General features: G+C 34.5%; 1 protein-coding gene across 2 annotated transcripts in view; it reads left to right on the forward strand.

The window, feature by feature from the left end:
• LOC123707401 (gamma-aminobutyric acid type B receptor subunit 1) overlaps window positions 1-22,596 on the forward strand; it is a 106,422-nt gene that overhangs the window by 44,603 nt on the left and 39,223 nt on the right. For both annotated transcript variants that reach the window (XM_045657412.1, XM_045657411.1), the window contains exons 2-4: window positions 12,553-13,080; window positions 14,045-14,179; window positions 18,603-18,773. In XM_045657412.1, coding sequence (XP_045513368.1) covers window positions 12,568-13,080; window positions 14,045-14,179; window positions 18,603-18,773 — 819 coding nt within the window. In that variant the 5' untranslated portion in view covers window positions 12,553-12,567. The remainder of the gene's footprint in view (window positions 1-12,552; window positions 13,081-14,044; window positions 14,180-18,602; window positions 18,774-22,596) is intronic.

Genomic DNA, 22,596 nt, shown 5'->3' on the forward strand with positions numbered 1-22,596 from the left:
ATTATTTTTAAAGATCTTTCGATTTTGCGCCATTTCATATATTTTTTCGTGTTCATTATCAAATTACAACATGAAATGGGGTGTTAAAGAAAATAGGATTTCAGTGAACCCCATTAGGAAGAAAAAATATCTTAGTGCGAGAATGAATGAGAATGAAGATTGAAGAACATAAGCAAAATGACAAAGTGTACGCTCACAGTACTTTTTTATTTGATATAATATAGATTTGTTTGTTAGTTTGTGTACCAGATGAAATTCCTGTACAAAAGCCAAAGGTGGGCATTTCGAGTCGAATATTTTTTGCTGCAACTTTAATAAATATGTAGAAATAAATTGCATTACTTTATTTTAAAAAATGCATTTTCATTTGTAACAGAACTTATGCCTTGACTAGGTACAAAAACGTTAAACCATTTTAAATTTACGTATTCCGATATTTCCTTTCTTCAAATTTCCTAAAATCCGTCTGTAGTTGATATCACTGGTAGGTTTTTGTCCTTGTCCTATAAACCTGCGTCGTAAATCAGTTAAGACATATTATGTTAGAAGGCATTACGGAGGATGTAGATAAAAGATCCCATTAAATTTTGACTATCGTTAATAATGATTTGTAATTTTACCATATAACTGAGGTACTTACTAAAAAAAATCAATATATGCTTCATGATCATTCGTTAATCTAATAGGCAAGCATGTGATCACCCTTCTGTGCCTGAAGCACGCTGTCGACTTTTTGGGTCTAAGGCAAGTCGGTTTCCTCACGATGTTTTCCTTCACCGTTCGAGCGAATGTTAAATGCGCTCAAGAAAGTTCATTGGTGCCAGGGATCGATCCTAGGACATCAGTCGCACGCTGAAGCCACTAGGCCAATACTGCTCTTGAAGCACTTACTGCCATCAGATTTGTTTCTAAATAATATATTTGACATCATTACGCATGAATAGCTAGCTGACTAAGGACGAAGCACGAACTCCACTTTCATTGGGTATTACTAGGTAAGCATAAATCAGATTTTCAGTTTTATAGTGCTTCAAAGTAAGCTCGTTTGAAATACTTGAAACCCTCAGATTATCCAGCTCAAGTAATTGAACATTTGATGTCAATCCTCAGTCGAGCAACCGGCGAGAAGCACAATAGGAACAATTCTGAATTGCTGTAATGAAATAGAATTAAATTTAGCACGGAATTTTCTTCTCTCCTAGTTACTTTGGAATATTAACACTCAGTGTGTAGTTGAAAATGTCTTATATAATTTATTAAAAGTCAGAAAATAATTATCTATAATTGTATGTAAATATACATCGACATAATTAAAGTAAAACCGAAGTAATGCAAAAAATAAATTATGACCAAAATTTTAAATAAAAACAGGGTTTTCCTTTGTAACTTTTTTATTTAAATAAACAAAATGAGGATAACAACTTCGTTAATTAGTCGGTTTCTTTGTCATAATTAGACTTTATAAACCACGATATAATTGTGTTTAAGGTTTCACTTAGTTAAAAGAATTTCTATTATACGCTTCAACGAAATCCAATTAAAAATTTTCGCCACATTTCATATTCGTTAAACGCCCTTATCTTTCCAACCCTTTGCTAAAACCCGCTCGTGTTTTGGAATATTGTTATAATATGTTCCTGACACTTAAGCGTGGGCCGCACGTAAATCTGAATTTCACTTTGCTATTAAGGAAATTATAATTGTTTTCCTATCTTAAGAACAATTCAAACTTATTAATGTTTAGAACTTTGATCTAAAGGTATAGGGCAATGTTTCCCAACATAACTACCAAATTGCCCCCCTGTGGGACGTGGGCCCCACGTTGCGAAATACTGATAGAAGGTAAATAGGGAGCTTTAACAATAGAAATAACTTCGGTTCCATTCTATGAAATCAATATTATTACACTAACATAATGAGATTTACTTGTTTGTCTGCTTTATTTGTCCCAATAGGCAGATACCACAGATCTTGACTGTAGGTACTCTCATCTCTTCTTTCTTACCACGCTCATAATGTTCATCGTATACTCGTACGCTTGCCGGTGCGTCGCTATGACCATTTTGAATAACATTCTGGATCTAATCCATATGCGTATGAGCAGGTCTACCCATCACCATCACCACCATCCACGTTTCTTGAGTATTAGAGTGATAACAAACTTGTTCAATAATTCGTTTCTTGATACTAAGGACAGAGCACTAAAATAGCGTGTCGACAGTTAAGGTATTTCAAGACAAGCATTCACTAATAAAGATCGCGAAAAAAAATTAACAATCATTAGATGAACAGTAACTTAACCTTAATATTGTCCGTTAGTAGTCAAGCTAATGTGAATTTAGGATATGCCTCCTAGTTAACATAACAGTGTGTATTTTGTCACCTTCATATTGTCATATTATAAAGAGGTAATACGAGGCGAAGAATTAACGCAATGGAGACTCACTGTCACCCTCTACCCCATCTAGGTCTGTTATGTTATAGGACATTGAGTAAGTTAGTAGCCGTTTGGGTCCAGAATCTTAATAGAAATTGAATTGCCCTATATTTTACTATACTATGTGGCAATATGGCATATACTAAACGCGTTTTGTTCAGATAAATATGAATGATAAATTAAACACAAATATGTTGCTGAAATATGTACTTTAAATAACAACAGTTAGAGTTTATCCTATTTTTTTATAATACAAAGAGTTCGAACAAAAAAAATAATTTAAACGACTGCCCAAAACTAGCGTCTTTTCTACAGACTAACAAACAATTTAAATGAAATATCACATAATCTAAAGAATCTTATCTGAGAAATATAATTATTTATTTACATATATTTTAGCTTCTATCGATTTCACGTTAAAAATAGTCTCACAACGTAATTTAGAAATATATACTCAATTTCTAGGCATTTTCCAGAAAATACTTTAATTTGCGAGGTGATTTGTTAGTCTCCGCAGTCAATAAAGGTACTGAAATTGCTTCAAGACAACCGAGGGTTGGTAATAAATCTTGGAATAGGTAGGTTAATTAGACAGCCTCCAAATGGCCCTACGTTAATTTAATTTACAATATACTACTTTTTACAATAGAAAATTAAGCCTTAAATGCTTCTTTAGAGACTTCTTTATAAAGCGGAAAATGTTTCTTTAGTTAAAATAAATAACCTCAAAAGTGGTGCCTGGTCATTTAATCGGCATTTTTATAAATATATAGCATATAACGTTGAAGTTACATAAGGCACATTTTATTTAAATGTACTGCGGGTGAAGATTACTTGACTAGAGTTGTGCAATTACGGGATAGATAAGGGAATTTAAGCAACGCGAGCTAAAGCAACTATAATTAATTGATTTTGAATATGTATGAAATGGTGGAAGTCAAAGCGGCGCCATTGGTTCTAATACGAAATCTAACTGATGGCCTTTCTTATTTTATTTGTTCAATTACGTTGTGATGATTTGTATAGATTTTATTGCAATGTTGACTTCTATGTCACCAAAATAACCGGCGATATTCAGCATTCGTAACCACATTAAATGGATAAAAGACACATTTTAAAAAAGCTACACCATGCATTAAAGATAAAAATGAGTTTTATTAAATGAACTTTAAGTACCGGAAACTTTTACTAGGTGCGAGTACGAGCCCGGATATCCAGTTTCCGTTACGTCCTATGCAAATGCGTTGAATACATTTTACAATTTTACTATTTCCATTGCGCTAATTGGCCTTCCTTTCAACGCCCCCAAACAAACGATCGCCGGTCTTTGTGCCGACATCTTGTCGTTATTAATTGTAGGAAACAATGTCTTCATATCGTGTTGCAATCTGAAATAAAATATCTTTGTAGCTTACATTTAATACTAATGAAACGAGTTTTCCTTTATTAGTTCATAGAAATAACGTCGTAGACGTAACGGTTATATTGACTTGAGTAAATTAAAGTGCTACGCCGTAGAGCCATTGCAGAAATACGTAGACGCTTATTTTAGAGTAAATATAACACATAGTGTACTTCAAATGAATTGCACAATATTACAGAAAAATAACCTAATTAAATCTAATTGGCAAAACTTTAATCTTGTCCAAACTCCACACAAAACCCACTAGAGAGGAGTTGAAATGTCTGTCCAATGAACCCGCTTATAACAATTTACCTTTTAAGTACAAATTATAGACAGAATAGCTATTTTCGTGGTATAACCATAGGCTTAGAACTTATTATCAATTTATGGAGTAACAGATTTCCTTTCGATATTAATGACTGATCACTTAGATGCCCATAATAACAGAAACAGACAAAAAAAATTCCAATGTCCTCCTTGCATGCGACATCAAAATAACAATGTTCCGTTCCACAATTCTGATTCCTAGGACATAACATAATCAAAAATAAAACATTGAAAAGAGGCTAATGAGGCTGTTTGTAACTTCCCCTTTCAATGTATTAGCACAACGGCTTATCTTTTAGCCTATAATTTTATAAATTTCAGCAGCAGCGTAAGGTGAATATTAAACTGAAGTAAGTCTGTGATGAGATTTAATATTGAATAAGTTACCTTCTGTTTCTGTAAAGTACGTTATCCCTTTAATTCTCATAGGTCTACCAAGTTGAGACTGTAGGAGTTTGAGAAAGTTCACGTAGTTAATTGAACACAATTTAACTTCTAAAGGGTGGCTCGTGTTCACTAATATGGATGTTGTGAAACAACATTTGAAATTCATACGTCAAAACAGTTACTTCATGCAATGAGTGTGTGATTTTAGTTTTAGACGGTAAATTAGTTTTGAAATGTAATGCAGTGGTTATAGTTAATTAAAATAGCGAAACATTCATAATTTTAAACTCTTAATTACATAATTATCTGCGCATTTCAAAAATAAGAGCAAATGCAAGTATTTTACTTGGCTTAAAAAAAATAAACGCTTACTAACATTTTATTAGTTTTTATATTGTACGTATCTAGTCACGTCTATTATGAACTTCTCTCAAGGGCTACATAAATATTAGATATCACAATGACCTTTGGTATCATGTCCCATTGTCGAAGATGTTTGCATCCCATGGCTTTGTAGTTTATGGTTATGGAATATACTATACGGAATATTATTGGTTTCGATTTCCAGCAAAAAAAACTCACAAAGGGTCACAAAAGCGACCCTATAGATCTTTAATGAAACTGTTGCAGAAATAAGTCTACCTAACGCACGTTTCTAGGTTTCTGTATATGATCTACGATGTTAGTCTAGCTGGATCACTTCTTGCTTGAAACTTTTGCTGTATAGCAGGTCAGAAATATCTTTACATCGAAATAGACATGATCAGGAATCTTTCGTTACTATAAGTTCACAATATTTTTTTTTTCAAACAAAATATCTAAACAAACAAATAAATAAACAATATATCGTCATGCTCCAGTATTGTATATATTATTTAGTATCTCCTCTAAATATTTATTAAGCCGTTGCTTTTACAAACACTGAGAATGAGCAAGCTGTGTAATAAAATATCAAAGAGATTCGAGTAAACAGCTTCCATGCTCTCAAATGCAGACTCAACGAAAAATATGTTGACATAGTATTTTAGTCACTTGTTCGTTCAAAATATTTTGTTTTCAATATCGTTACAGAGAGATCGTCACAGTCTTCTCTTAATAAACATTACACACATTTAAATTGATATAAGCTGTTTAATAGAATTGTAGTATTGTTGTATCATCATCTTTAATTATAATTTACTTCATAGAAGCTTGATAAAAGAAATCAAAAAGTCTAGTATAACACTTTAATTTCGTAATTAATATATATAAATATTGGTAATGCACTATAGATACTAGAACCTATGTAAACCTATAGAAAATTAAAAATAAACAAAATTATATATATATATATATATATATCTGACACGACTCGACACATTTGTCTTTTTTTCCTAATTGACTGGATTACGATCGTATTTTGTTATATTTTAATTTAGTTACTAACTAAATACACCATAATTTATATACTCTCAGGGCTTCTCATAACGTTATATATTTATGTAAAATATGACATTTACGTATAAAAGTAAAAAAAACATAAGAATATATTTTTTAATAATTATTAATTGAAAACCGAACAGAGTACTTCCCTATTGTGAAATAGGATGAGAACGCTTATATTAATAAGGAAAAGTGATGCTTCATAATAAAAATATATGGTGTTATTCGCACCGGAAAAAGCTAAGCTCCATTATACCGTCGTAATTGTCATAATGGCTTAATCTCATTAACCGTAAATGAAGGCGATGTACTTGAATGGAAACTGATTAGTATTCTTTTATCAACATAGTATAAGTTGTAAGAATAAAGTGTAGATAAAATAATCGTTATCACCGCTGATAGATTTTTCAGAAGATGTTATGAATTTTCAGCATTTAAGGCTAATAAAATCTAACAATTCATAGCCCACTAGATAAATGTGGAATCGAATCCCATCTTCCCTAGGGAGATATGACGTCCAATTGTTAAAAATGCATAAAAAGGGCACACCCACTAAAATGGGTGTCCACGGGCTTCGGACGGTGGTGACTCTTGAAGAGTCTCGTAGGCTCATTTGTCATATTAAAAAAAATTTAAACGTGAATTACGAATTCGACAGCCTGGACTCCCAAAAAAAAACCAATCATTATATAACTACTTTATTAATTAACTTATAATTAGGTTACAAAAACTACAACCGTTATCGATGCTAGATACGAATATAATGCTAACATGTTTTATTGAATTATAATTAAATGCGGTAAATGCTAAAACAGAAGAATGATTCCTCGAAGCCGGCACATTGATCATACACGTGCCGTGACATCAGCGATCTTCTTTAGGGTACCGTATGTAATTCCTCCATCCTCAGAACAGCAACTATTTGAGCACTTTGAGGGAAAAAGTTGCTGGTACTCCAGTGTTTCAACAATCAGGACAATCAAGAACAGCATATATAGGGTTGCTTCTTGGTTCTCCTTCTGGTGTAGAAAGGTTCTTTCGTAGGCATCGTCGGAGAATATAGGCAAGGAAAATTATAACTATACCAGATACAAGTGCATAGAGAGGCAACGTTGTATGGTATAGTGAAGAATCAAAGCGGGCAAGACGTATGGGCAATATTATGGAAATATTTATCCACTGCTTCGGGGCTTAAAAATGATTGACTTGCTCCTGTATCAATAAGAAGTTTTAATGGTGGATTGTTAATTTTAATATAAGGTAATTCCTTTTTTAACTGTATATTTAATTCTATTCTGGCGCGGATTTTTGTTGGCTCTGTTGAAAATCCTGACCTTTTCTACCATTGGAATGTTTCGGTCGAATATCCCTACTGGATTTACTAGTACTAGGCATATCATAGCGAATATCCTCTATTGATTCTAAGTCTCGATGTTCATAGTACTCATTATAGTCATAGTCACAATAATTAACGTATTGTCCATTATAGTCATAATCAGTGTTACAATAATTATAGTCAACATAATCATTATCGTATTCATAGTCATCATTATCATAAAATTCATTAAAATTAATTTCTCTAGACTTAAAGTAATTTGATGGAGGAGGATTGCCAAATTTCTGCCAATCATGACCAGGAATTTTAGGTGGTAATGGTTTTGTCACTCACCCCACTCGTAGGCTTAGGGCCAGAATTATTTTGTGAAGGATATCTGTAAGGTATCCTAAAACCACTGTTATGGTTAGGCAACGGTGCTTGGAAAATTTGCTGAGTACGCGTTAGATGCATAGGCATGCGGTGATGATTATTAAATTGAGGATTAAAATTAGGTTTTTGCCAACTAAACCAAAAATTTAGGAGGATTAAAGTTATTACTCATAGGAGGAAATTTAGGCTGTGTAGGTTGTTGGTGTGAGTTGTGTGGTGTCAATGATGATGATGGTTTTCTTAGATCTGTTGCTAAATTATTTCGCTGTTGCAAATACATGACATTAAGTTCATCTTGGACAAATTCTAAAGCCTTCTCAATTGTTTCAGGTCTCATACACCTTATACGGGACCCGAGAGGATCTTTTAAACCTTTTACAAATGCTAGTTAACTTACGATATAAAACTCTTTTAGCTTCTATAGTTGTCTCTAATGTCTCGTGTAACGATACATAAGACATTATAGTGCTAAAAAGATTTTGGCATTTGTCATAAAATTCCTGTGGAGTCTCATTAGATTGTGTCGCTAATGCTAAGTCATTGTAAAGAGCGGTCTCATCCCTTTGGTCAGAAAAATTATTAATTAAAGTAATTATTAAGTAATCCTAATTCCTAAGCAATTTTCAGGAATTCCGTTTGAATTTATTGTACGAGCTGCTGGACCAGTAATTTTATTTAAGATGCCATTAATAACACATAAATTCGATAATTGGTATCCTAACTCGTCTTTCACGCATTGAATTACAATCTGATCACAAATCCTAATAAATCTAGGAAGAATATGTGGGTTCTCATCAAATTCAGGAACTGGGCGAAGGGCCTTATATACTGTATCAGGATCCATTTTATATTCTAAATTACTTGAATTTAACTTCAAACTACTATTTAAACTTTGAGGGCAATTCAATCTCTCAGGAAAATTATTTAAACCTACTGAAGGGCGATTCGAGCCTTCACTTAATTGACGATTCAAGTCTACTAAACTATCCCTACGAATTTTATGCCTGGAGGACACAGGACTATTTTTCATAGGATGGAAAATTGTGACGAGGAGAAAGCAACACTGATGGAAAAATAATTCAATGTACTCACATAACTCGTCGACTTCCCTGGTTTTCTTTGTGTTGCACTGAAGTTTGAGTACGCCCCGGCTGCTTCTTAAAGATCTTTCATGCTTCGGTGAACGCTTGAGAGCGACAGCTAGTATGACCGCGCGCGGTGTCGAATCTAGACCCCGGATATCTTCCCGGACCCCCGAAACTATCCTACCGACTGCGCCAATTACGAATTCGACAGCCTGGACTCCCAAAAAAAACCAATAATTATATAATTACTTTATTAATTAACTTATAATTAGGTTACAAAAACTACATCCGTTATCGATGCTAGATACGAATATTATAACTGCTAACATGTTTTATTGAATTATAATTTATAAACAGCAGAATGATTCCTCGAAGCCGGCACATTGATCATACACGTGCCGCGACGTCAGCGATCTTCTTTAGGGTACCGTATGTAATTCGTGTCATGAACATGCTTTGTTTATATATTCGGCTTCACTTATAAACATATAATTTTAATAAATCTTCCTAGTGGGAGTGCCATGCTGTTGCCATTGAGCTTCAGCCAAATCGGCAGGCATAGGGTAGTCCCATTGTCTCTCAGAAAAATATTAAATACTCACGTTTCGTGCAGTGAAAGAGATTCCCCGGAGCCCATCCCCAAGAAAGCGGAAGGTGTAGAACAAACAGAAACAACCCTATGGGGGAACCCACTCGCGCTCGCGGTGAAAGGCTCCCTCTGTGCATCCAAAAGGAGGCAAATGGGCCGGAGCCCTTTGCTCGGAGATGTTTTTTACTAAGCGTCGTAGTCAACTGATTCGTGAGAAAAAAATTAAGTTTTAAGTAATAGAAAAAATCTCATCGTTTGCATAAAAAAGCTCGAAGCTTTTTTATTCATAAATTTTTGTGAAATTGAAGTCTCAATCTTAATAAAATGAATATTTATCGACAGAGTGCTTCTATTCAATGAAAGTATTGATTTGGAACAGCTTCACGGCATCATTTATCAATGTTATGGTTGCAAAATTAAGTACGATGTTTTTGTGACAGATGTTTTTATAGTCTAACGAAAGCCGCTTGGCGATTAAGTTTAAAGGATGATCAAATTTTACATTTTGATTATTAATGATACATGAATATTTTAATGAAATTGAGATATTTCCATTAAAATAAAGATTGTATTCGTTTTCCTTCGGGTATTCTGAAATCGGTTAGAGGTTAGTGTTAGTCTGTTGACTTGAAGTTTTCTTATGTTATATTTAAATTTGGTTATATTTTTATGCATACATTTGACTAAAGCCGAGATGTTACTTCCAAAATTAAATAACGAAGACGAAGTAAAGTTATTATATTTTAATAACTTGATAGTAACAATTTCACTTAGGCTAAATCAAGTTAATGTTAGTAGAAATTGCGAGATGGAAAAGTTCTTAATGGCGCGTTATTTGATCCCTTTTGCGGCAATGACGTGCTCTACAACTTCCTAAGAAAGGAAGTCATCAATCAGCTGGGGATAAACTTAATCGCGACGTTTAGGAACTAATATAAAGTGATACATCACACGATTATGATTGATAACATTGTTGAAACAATGCAGTCTGTTTATTATAATTGCATCGCTTTAAAATACAGTCTTCGTGTGAAGTGGCAATGTCATTTCTTTTTCTTTTGCATACACTTAATTATGAAATTGGCATTTTGTACGGGAGTAAATAACGTAGTTTTTTTTGAATAGAATATATCTAACTAATCAAAATACGGGCCATTGCTCTCTACGCACTTTTGCCATCGTATAGGTTTATTGATTCCTTTCTAAAAAACCATTCGACCGGGAATGAATAAAATCTTTAAAGGAGGTTTCGGCTGCCCGATCAGAGTTGAATTTCTTACATTTGAAAAACATATCCAAATGTCAAAAAAGAGTAATCTGTTGGAGCAAGGTCTGGAGAGTAAGGTGGATATCTCAGACAGCGATTGAAGGTCCTCTAATTTGGTAGCAGTCAGTTTTGCAGTGTGTGGTCTAGCAGCAGTGGCTTAGAGGGATTGACCAGCCTTGGTTGTTTGGCAGCTAGCTTTTCCATCATGATTTGTACTTGCTGACAGTAGTCATCTGCCGTAATCGTCTGGCCAGATTTAAGGAAGTTAAAGTGAACGACCCCGGCACTAGTCCACCAAAGTTGGCTGGCTTCAGCCATTGTGATGAGCGCTTCCGATTATCGTCCAGGATCCACTTTTCAGCACAAGTAATGATTCGATTTAAAATCCCTTCATTATTATACCGGTTAAGTAATGTAACTAATGTAATTCGTGAGTTACCCACGTTTCAAGCCCCTTAAATCTTCCCAATTTGCTTCAAGTGGATGAATACAGTTTTATCAGTAACACCACAGCCTGCAGGTAACGCAGATGTAGTTTGCGACAGATCCGCTTCCACAGCAGCCATGATTTTTTTGTTATTAACTATGGTCTATAGCCGTGCACGGGGCTTGTTCTGCAGGTCGAAATTTCCAGAACAAAAACGCACCGTGTTTTCTTTTGCGTCACCGCCACCACGGTGCCACTCGTATTCGTAAATAACGCTATATTTAATGTTTTCCATTTTATAAATAGAGTGACACAAAGAAAACAAAATGAAATTAATTATGGTTTCCGTAAAACAAATGCACGAGTCAATAACAAAATTTTACAAAATTGAATTTGGAACTCCTAACCAAAGAGGACATATTTGAGGTCAGAGTGGCCAGTACGACAACACGTCAATTTCATATATATTTGAAATATTAAATTTAGTTCACCAAGATATTAAATGTATTTGGGGTGCTTTGGTTTGGACTCCATTTTTATATTCTATTAAAAATAATAGATTTATGATATTTACTTAATATCATTAAGATCTATTATTTAGTAGTATACAGATGAAGCTAATAAGAGGAGGTCTATACTCCTTGGAAAAAAAATATAATTTATTTATTTATGGTTATTTCTGTATACTATTTTATGTATGTATATTTTGTAAATGAGGCTTGATTATTGTTTTAATAATCAATAATATAATAATACAATAACATTAGTGTCAAACCGAAATTATATATAATATTTATGGATTACAACCCCAACGCGAAGGATTGAGCTCAATACGAAAGGACTGGCTTTATATTGGAAATTAAAAGCGGTTCCGATAATACCCATCTCAGTTCTCTTACTACTATCCAATATTTCAATAAAAGATATTAATTAATAGATACTGGATGGATCTGAGCTATCTTGAGATTAGTTCTTAAGTTCAAAGCTAACATGACGCGACTAATCGTAGATTGCGGATACTTTAATATGACTGCTATTGACTGTTCAATAACAAAAGATTGCACTGACTTTGTGGACTATAAAAAGAATTTAATATCGTTCATATTGAAAAATATTGCCTTCTACGCAAACTGACGCTGAAGTTAATTATGTATTTTAATTATGAGGCAACTTAGTGGCGGGGATGTTTATTGTTATATAAGGCTCATTAAATTTAGTCTAATAGGTTCCTGGTTTAAAGAATGAAGGTATAATAGATCAGTATATTTATCGTCGCCGGCCTTTCACGGTACGTCTTCTCGAACATAAACTGGTTTGATAGTACTTCGATGTGGTACATAACGATAGCGTGAATTTTTATAGAATGATATTGTAAACCTTAACAATATAATAAATAAAACGTTGAAAATTGTGGCTATTAGGGAAAAAGCGTAATGTATTCTGCAGCAAATGAGTGCAAGGTGTTAAATGAGGTAACAGGTGGCATCTTTTGTTGCAGGACAGATGATGGAAAATGAGAAAGGCGAACAATGACAGCATGTCCCCGCCGCGAGCGATGACCCTGGGCGCCGGGGGTCGCGAGCCAGTCCACAGCGCGCGCCGCCCTTCAACGCCGCCCAAACACACGCTTATAAGGCTACTACACTCATTATGTATCATACGCGACATCACATTGGCGCGAACACTGAACTATAATTTTCCAAAACACCCCCTAGTCAAATTAAAAGAAAACTTTCGAACTAGTGTATATTTTGTAGTGAAAACTTTAGTGCAATTATTCGTTGTTGCCAAGTGTACTGTGCGTGACAAACGTTGGGTATTGCTTTTTCTGTACTGTTTCTCCACGTGTGATGCGAAACGGGATGACGACTTGCATATAGGTGGGATCTTTCCTATGGAAGGGGAGGGAGGCTGGCAGGGTGGCCAAGCCTGCATGCCTGCCGCTGAGTTAGCACTCGCAGATGTCAACGCGAGGTCTGATTTGTTATCAGGATTTAAATTACTTCTTCACAGCAACGATAGTAAGGTACATAATTTTCACCTATTTTTTGGATTAATAAAATATACTTTCATAACTAAAAAATAAAGGAGATTTTTTAAAGTTTGCAAATACAATGCATGTAATCACGAACTCCCTGTACAAAAATATTTTCTCATGTCAACATACATTTATTGGAATTAACTCTCACATTTGAAAACAGCATATTTTATTTGACGTTGACATTGACATGTAAAGAGAAAAGTAAATGATTATGGCGAGACTGCGAGCTGTCAGGTCATAAGTTTCCACGGCGAAAATCCCAATTACAGTTTCAATCAACGGAACGCTCATCGCATTGCTCAGTCGAGTGATAAACCCGATCCATTAGGTGTGAATAGTGCCTCCATAAACCTGGTAATTAGCAAAAAGGTTTTACCTCCATAAAAATCTACAATCGAAGATTTACTCAATAACGAGTGAGCCTGACGTTCGAATCAATTATTGAAAATTTATGAACGGCTCGTGGAAAATTTTATACGATAGAATTTCCAAATCGACTAAGTGATTTCCGCTGATATCAATTTAGAAATGATTGACATTCGTTTTAGCTTTTGCAACTTTGTTAGTTCAAATATTTCTGTGGAAAAATTGTTAACTAGAATTTGTGAATATGGGATTTTCTCTGCTCCATTTCTACTGATCTGTGAAAAGGGTAGATACAGTAACATATTGGTCTCTATAGCGATATCAATCAGTATTTGTTACACGTGACATAGTGACTATAACGGTTTCATCGCGCGTTTTGGAATAGGCGTGAGTGACTTTATGATTAATTTTATGAATTTTGATGACCTTTATGCTAATTATTAAATGCTAAGTATTTTAAACATATTATATATATTAAATTAATACCCAAAGTAGGCGTTTTGGAGAAATGTAAAAATTAGTTCATAATTATTTTAATAACTCAAGCTTATATAAAAAGAACTGACTAGACAAACATTTTCAGTGCGAGCCAGGGCTTGGAGCGAGTGTAATGTACAATTTGCTGTACAACCCTCCACAAAAGTTGTTACTACTGGCTGGATGTTCTACCGTATGTACTACTGTTGCTGAAGCGGCCAAAATGTGGAATCTAATGGTGGTATGTTTAAAATATAATTAGATCTTTTAATTCGCTCTCAGTTTTTAAATATCTTCTCTATACGAATACCTTTTGAAATTCTCGTATTTTACTTAAAATCCATATGCCATCCATTTTATTGATAGCTTCTAGTCGGTTTGTTGATCTCCCTATTTATTTTCCTAAACTAAGTATTTAACTATAGTTTATATTAACAACGCCTCGTAGTTAAAAACTTCGATACTTTATAATTAGACACACGTGTGTTAAGCTTGTCATTTTAAAGAAAATAAAATTTCAGTAAACTAGCACTTTCTCTAATGATCTTTAAATTATTTACAATAACTATTAACTGTGTTTTGTATTCTTGTTTAAAGTGTATTCCATTTTTGGTATTTAAGTTTGTATTTGTATACGTATTATTATTTACTAGTACTAAAAATCTAAATGCTAATTTGGTACTGAATTTATCAATTATAGAATAGAAATATCAGTGAACCTAAATAACGCACTAAACTGCTGACTAAATGTTGAAAAATCAATTAATTTTATAATTAACTAATAAAAAATTGATTACATTTCATAAATCTATCATTATTCTAAATTATGAAATTTTATTATTATCTACAATAATATAATCATTCAAAGCGGATTTTTTACTTCTCAGACGTACTTGTTACCTCCACTATTAGCTGAATGAGCACTACATAATGTAGTTGGATTTTGAACACATGACATCGGACCTCGCACCCAGCAACTAACGCACTATGAGAAAATTTATTAGCATAAATGCTTCAACGTAATATATTCCTATGTGTATCGTATAGATTTCTCAAATTAACTAAATTTAGTTAATTTTGATTATTGCTTACAATGTTTACATAACAATTCATGAATTCGCTTCGAAATCGAAATATCTCATTTTCTATGTCTCATTAATTAAAGGAATGTTTACATTTAATTTACAAAACAATTGTTTACGAGAATTATATTTACTTAGAATTATATTTATTTAAAGTTTTCGAGGCTCAGACGAAGCCTCTTTTCGAAATTCTTTCTTGGTGCAATAAAGCAAAACTAAGATTAGGTCTACCCAATGGCTTATTCAGAAATATATTTTTCGCTCTTACGTCTTGTAGTGATTCTCCTTATTTATAAAACCGAAATCACTTAAGTTCACCTTTTATCTGTACGTTGCACGATGTGAATTGCATATTTTAATATTTCCTTTAAATCCCTCAGTGTGGTTTTGTTCTTGCACGACGTTAACTAAATATTCATAACTCATTGGCTATATAACATAAGGGATACGATGTTTTGTAAAAACAATGTAAGTTTTAAAAATTAAAGAGGACTGAAAACCGGCGCCTTTAGTGCAGCACATGTAGAATACTTACTTTTTAGCTGTTCCTTCAAGTCAATTGTATTTCTTTAAAGCATTAAATTTTATAATATTATAAAAATTTGGTCACTATAATGTAGAGACTCTTGGGTTGTGGGGTTCAAATGCACAGGCGCTAATTAAAGATTTAAGTTGGTGCCTGGTAGATAGTACCGGTAGCCACAGAGCGTATGCTTTCCTCGCTCAACGAATAAGTATCGCAATGCAGCGATGAAATGCTGCCAGCATTAAGGGTACATACGCAAACTTAAAAAGTAGCGTTGATCCCTGTGGCATGTGTGCGGTTTAAATTAACTATTTATCAATATTTAATAATTTCGTGGCGTCGGGATGTGACGACCCCATCGCCCACTAGTGAAATAACCTCTCAGCGCAATCAGTCATCCCCTTCCTAGTGGAAGTGCCATGGCTTCGGACTTCAGCCAAATGGGCAGGCACGACCGGGGCAGGACCACTGTCTTTCAGAAAACCGGCGTGAAGTGATAGTCGGCCTTGCTCTTTATTACCGAGACTCAGATTTCCCGGGGTACTAATTGGAACATTCTTTTGTGCCGCGGGCCGGAGTTTTCGTGTACGTCAGGGAGGATATCTGATCTCGATACCTCGGGACGCTTGAAGTAAGGAATAACCTCTGGCTGCGCATAGACTGCGATGACCATCCGCGATTCTAAGCATGCCTGTATAATACCGAAACTGACTGACTTATTGAGCACATTCAAATGGCTACAGATTCCCTACTCGAAAGGGTTCCAACCGCTGAAATCGAGATACGTGGCGATTTTAACGCCCACCATGCTGAATGGCTGGGCTCTGAAACCACCGATCACGCGGGAAGATCTTTTTACGACTTTGCTTTAGCTTACGACTTGACGCAAATGGTCCCTGTGATTACGCGAATACCAGATGTGGATAGCATAAACCCTCTTTGTTGGACTTTCTGCTAACTTCACATCCAGAGAACTACCAAGTCTCTGTTGACCCGCCATTGGGTTCATCAGATCAGTATGTGGTCCGGAGCATTGTGCCGTTCACACGCCCTTTCCGGCCTAGTTTCGCGGGCTGTCGCCATGTCTGGCACTATAAGTCAGCAAATTGGAATGGTATGCTGTCTTTTTTTGCGTCCTACCCTTGGGGGCCCATTAGCTTTTCGTCGAGTACTCCAGATGCTGTCGCTGACTCTGTCACTGAGGTGGTCCTGCAGGGCATGGAACTTTTTATTCCATTCTCTGCAGTGCCGGTCGGTGGCAAGTCCTAGCCTTGGTTTAGGCGTTCTTGCAAAGCGGCTTTGCGCCGTAAGCGTGAATGCTTTAAAGCCTGGGCAGAAGCGGCGACATCCTGTGATGCGACTATTGGCGAACAAAAATCATACAATTCAGCTCTAGGTCCTTATAACGGGAAATCACTGAGGCAAAGTCAGAGCATATTGCCAGGTTTGGTGAGAAATGGGCCCACCTTCCTTCGGGAATTCGAGCCTTCTGGTCTCTTGCCAAATCTGTCCAAGGGAATTTCTGTCAGCCCTCCACTCCACCACTGCATAGGGAGGATGATACACTGGCCATACTGCAAAAGAGAAGGCCGATCTTATAGGCTGTCTCTTTGCGTCAAACTCCACTTTGGATGATCAAGGGAAGGAACCACTGACATTATTGCGGTGTGATACTACGATTATATAGTTATATTCCGGCAACGTACTATCCGTAAAGCTTAACCTTCATTTGATAGCCATAAGTCGAGCGGGCCTGATGGCATCCCCCAATTGTGGTGCGTGCTCCGGTCCTAACGCGCCTTTTCCGATACCTGTACTCGCTCGGCATTGTTCCGAAGTGCTGGAAGATCGCTTCGATACATTCGATCCCTAAAAAAGGCTATCGCTCTGATCCATCCAACTATCGCCCAATATCTATAACCACCTTGTTCTCGAAAAAAGCTTACCAATTCTAGAAAGGCCGGCTACGCACTTGCGAGCCTTCTGACAATGTGAGTATACATGGGCGGCGATATCACTCTCACAACATCAGGTGAGCCTCCTATTACATAAAAAAAATAAAATGAAAAAATATTATTCCTATGAATAGTTTTAATAGAAATATTGTTCAAATGTTGGCATTACCATGGCAAGGCCTATCTATATCTGTCAATCAATATACAGTGCACATATATTACACGGTAATGTAAATAGATGCGTTACATTATAAAGTAATGATGCACGTACTGGTAATGCCATTTAAACCACATAATGGCTTTTAATTCTAACAATGACGTTAATTACGCATAAAACGTAAATTCACATGAGCTTTGCAAATTTACGATTTCAATTCGAATGGGTACTAACGTGTTTTATTGTATATGAAAATAAAACTAGGACAAAATACCCTAATGTCCTGTTATATAACCATGACATTGTCATGTATATGTATGTGGCGTATAAGCCAGACGTTTTATAATTATTCAATAGATATTTAAGATAATAATAAAAATTATTCAGTGGCGCTACAACCCTATATGGGGCTTGGGCCATTTGATCATTTTATTTCATAGATAAGTAGTAGGGGACGGACCGTCTTTCTGACATGTCGATTATTCGGTCGTAGGCATGCCGGTTTACTCATTATGTTTTCCTTCGCTGTACGAGCGAGTGTTAGATACGCACATAGTCCATAGGGGGATGAAACCTACTACCTCATGTATGAGGAGCACGCTGAAGCCACTAGGCCAACACTTTTTTCAGACAACGTACATATATTATTGTTTAAACTGAGTTTTTTTTTTTACTTTTTACTTTTTGTTTTTGCTGTCATCCAGTATCAGTTTAGTTTATTTTTTTGTTCCTGTTTAGTTTCTTCTTTATAACTATATGTAATATGAATTTTTGCACTTTTTGCCTATCTTATGTAATTTAATATTTTTTTTTTTCTTTACTCACAGTGGTTGCCTAGAAGAGATCGCTCGAAAGCGATTTAATTATGTTAATTTTTTTTTATATTGGAATGTAACAAAGTGTAAAATAAATAAATAAAATTTTAAGGAAATTTTTTTTTACAGTTATGCTACGGTGCGTCGTCACCAGCTCTATCAGACCGGGCACGTTTTCCGACGCTTTTCCGAACCCATCCGTCGGCAACGGTTCACAATCCAACGAGAATCAAACTAATGCAGAAGTTCGGATGGTCTCGCATCGCTATACTACAACAGGCCGAGGAAGTTTTTATATCTGTAAGTATTTACACTTTTTAAGACTTTTACACATAACATTTATATGCTTATAAACTAGAAAATAACTGTTATATAGGTATATAAAATAATTTGCAAAAAACGGGCACCTAAAGAAATGTACGTTCTAAAGTCGATTTCAGTTAATTAAATAAAGTTTAATTGTCTGGGGAAAACATTCCCACTCTTCTGCAATGAATCTTTTAGCTCCTTATATTTTGAGGAGCAGGTTGTACTCATCTTACTAACCTTTTTAGAACATCCCAGACATGCTTAGTTGGATTGAGTTCAGGACAGCGATCCAATTCTTGCATGTACGTTTCCACGTCGCCAGAACGGTACGGGCGAGCATGATAATGGATATTTCTCAAGAGCAGTCAATGTGGGTTGTGCATGTGGAATTAAGACGGCCGTTAGGTACCGCTGTAAATTTAAAGTTCCATTTATTACGAAAACAATTCCGTACGTCGAATTACTTGCTGCCCAAAACAAAACCAAAAGGAGTGATTTCTTCGAAACACACCCGTGGCGTTCGCAACACTCGCCGGCGTCGGTGCTCTCAGCACAAAGATATTCTTGCTTCATCAGAAAAAAAATACATCTACTACATTCCAGTCTTCCAGTCTACATGAAGCACAAATTCGAGCAAACTGATGTCGATGCTCATTGAGTAATTTAGGGCCCTGAGCTAGGCGGTGACTTCTAATATTGATATCCAAAAGCCTCCTTTACTATGAAATCGATGAAACGATGTATAATATGGAAGAAAGGAATAGACAAACTAGAGAATATAGCTTTCAAAGAAACAACTAAGGATGTTACAATAAAAATAAACTAAAGTGGAAAAGGGCAGCACATGGCAAGAGAAAAAGTAGAGCTAAAAAAGTAGTAAACTGGTGCCCAAGGTTCAGCAAACGAAAAAGAGGGAGACAAGAGAAGGTGAAGACCAAATTAAAGAAGCAGAAGGTGGTACATGGCATAGAACGGCACAGTGCAGAGAGGAATGGCTGGATTTGCAGGAGGCCTTTGCAAAAAAGGCCACACATATACCTAAAAGAAGATTAAAATAGAAACGTGTTTAAATGTAAAAGTATCTGAATTTCTATAAAAAATATGTCCATGTCCAAAAAATATTGTTGACTTAGTTGCCGACCCTCATAAAAAATAATATAAAACATCCTGAATTCACTTCACGCCTATTAATTTTCCCAATATACAGACTTTGTGTGATGTGAGACAATTAAATTTCATTTAAGTAACTGATATCTGCCTTAGACCTAAAACTTAGGTGCCCGTTTTTTTAGCAGTTTATTTATACTTATACTAGCCGACGCGGCGAACTTCGTACCGCTTAACAGTCAATGAGTGTCGTGTTACAGATAAGCTGAACTTTATTTATATCTTCAGGAAAGTAATACAAAGAAAACAAAACAAAAGTTCACTATTAAGGATTTAACATAAAATACAAGAATATAAAATGTAGAAAGATGTCAAAATTGAAAAACGATTGACATATATATGAGTTGTCTAATATTTATGCGTGTCTTCAGACTCGGTTGACAACGGGTTTCGTTTGCTTGAAAAATTCACAGAATTCTAAGATACTCAAAAAATTCAAAAAAAAATTGGTAAACAACACTATTAAATCTTAAATTTATTAGAACACTTATACAAATCCATCATTCAGGATATCACACAACTTGATTCAAATACTATTTCTAAAACATTACTGTTCTGCGTCGTTACCGATTCCAGTAAAATTCAATATCGTTGGAAAAATAGGTCGCAATATAGATAAGGCTTGATATCACCACTCTCAAGAACCTTACAAGTATGTTAAGATATGGAACTCCTTAGGAATTAATTTGGTGATATTGTTTTATTTTCGCGTGACTTTAGCACATTTTGTTTTCGAACATTTGTAAAATTTCATGAACATTTTAATAGCTTGTAAATTCGTAAATTTACAAGTTTAAATTTATAAATGAAGCTTGTGAGGTATAATACATTTAAATCTAAATATTATTTCACACATTACATTAGTGTAGTCTGGTATACTATTTCAATATAGTAAGTTTTTTTTGTGTTTTATGCTAGTTAAATTAATTAATTTCTTCTTTTACTTCAAATACAAATGAATCGTGAGCTGGATACACAATTGTTAGGCAAGGGGAACACTTTAGTAAAAAATGTTTATCACCTAACAATTGTAATACATATGTATTTATAAAGTATTTTTACTATATATATTATTACATTTTGAACCATTAAATGAAATTTTACTATACTTCCTAAGCCTCTGAACGGTTACAAACAGTATTAATTTAAAGTTTGATGAAACATCGCAAAAATGTAACCGTATATTGGCTAAAGCGCTCACAAACATTACATAAGTCACTAAGTTCTATCAAAAGTTGGTCTATAACTTATATAATAGTGTCACTCGTGCTAAGCTTAGACATTCTAAATGCCATGTCGAAGTATTTTGGGTTATCTTTTATATCGATATTCATGTTACTTGGGCCAAGTCAATCTCGTAAAACTATTTTAGGATTAGAAATCGTGTCGTCGGGTCATAAATTCGAATCGAACTTGTTCTATATACGAGAAGGCTCTAATACTGAGACGGTGTCTATTTTTATTGTAGTACTTTGGAACATGTAACATCGAAGTAGAAATGTTACATAATATGTAAACAGTAACAAATTCTTTTTTTCATTAACGTGACGCAACAGGCCTTCCTACAATGTTTTTTAAAAGTAACAAGCCTTAGCAAGTGATAATGCTATTATTAGAAATCCTAATTAAAGTTTTTACATTGTATTATATCATATCAATAAAGTGAAAGTTAATAGTATTATTTTTTAACACGATCGAGCTTGAAGAAAACGTATCAAGCAAATATAAGATTTTAGTTGGCTAAAATAGGGATTAGAAATTTGTTGGTTCAGTTGTGAGGCAAACATTTTTATCCTATATCATTTAGTTATTTGAAGTATTATAACTATCAAGTTGTCGAGTACGTCATAAATACACGTTAATCAAATATGTGTTTATATATTACATTACATTCGATTACTTACACACCCAAATTGAATCATCACCTCCGAAACATAAAAACTCCGCCCGATCTAACACCACAGAAATTTGGGGTAGTGAAACTGTGGCCAGTTGGTATTCCTAGATATTCTTTTTTGACTATCTTTGCCCATTCTATAAAGGCCAGTCAACGGATTATTTTATTGACTTAATATCTGTTTTTATTCAATTTTTAATTACGTTGATATAAAATAAAAATATCTAATTCAATATCATAAAAGATGATGTTTAGTCAATATTAATGCGAAAATGTTTACGTACGTACATTTACAAATATTTTCAACGAAATTCGCGACGCAAAATGAAAGCAACTTAGTACCCTTGTAATATATTCTCCTTGGGAGGTCGTATTCGTAAATCGCACTCGTCGTTGCGGTTCTGATTTAGGTTATCCTTACAATAAAATTCAAAGGGCAAAATTTTAGTGGTACTTTCTGAATCCAATTTCCACGCGGGTCGAAATTCAATATTCATTGGGATTATAAATTTCGTTGATAAAATCATATGATAATGAGAGCCTTATAACAGTTACTGTTTTCTAAATCTTTATATAATTACGTTTTGAAGAGGCAAATATTGCTCGTATTCAGACCTTTTATTCGTAAACTAATGTATATTTTAAAAGAAACATCTTAATCATCTCTTTAATTAAAAATTAAAATAACTTTCGATAAAATTAAGACTGATTCATCTTATAATTAGTAAAAATATTTGTAATTGAAGTTAA

This window comes from Pieris brassicae, chromosome 3, assembly GCF_905147105.1.
Source record: "Pieris brassicae chromosome 3, ilPieBrab1.1, whole genome shotgun sequence".
Lineage (NCBI taxonomy): Eukaryota > Metazoa > Arthropoda > Insecta > Lepidoptera > Pieridae > Pieris > Pieris brassicae.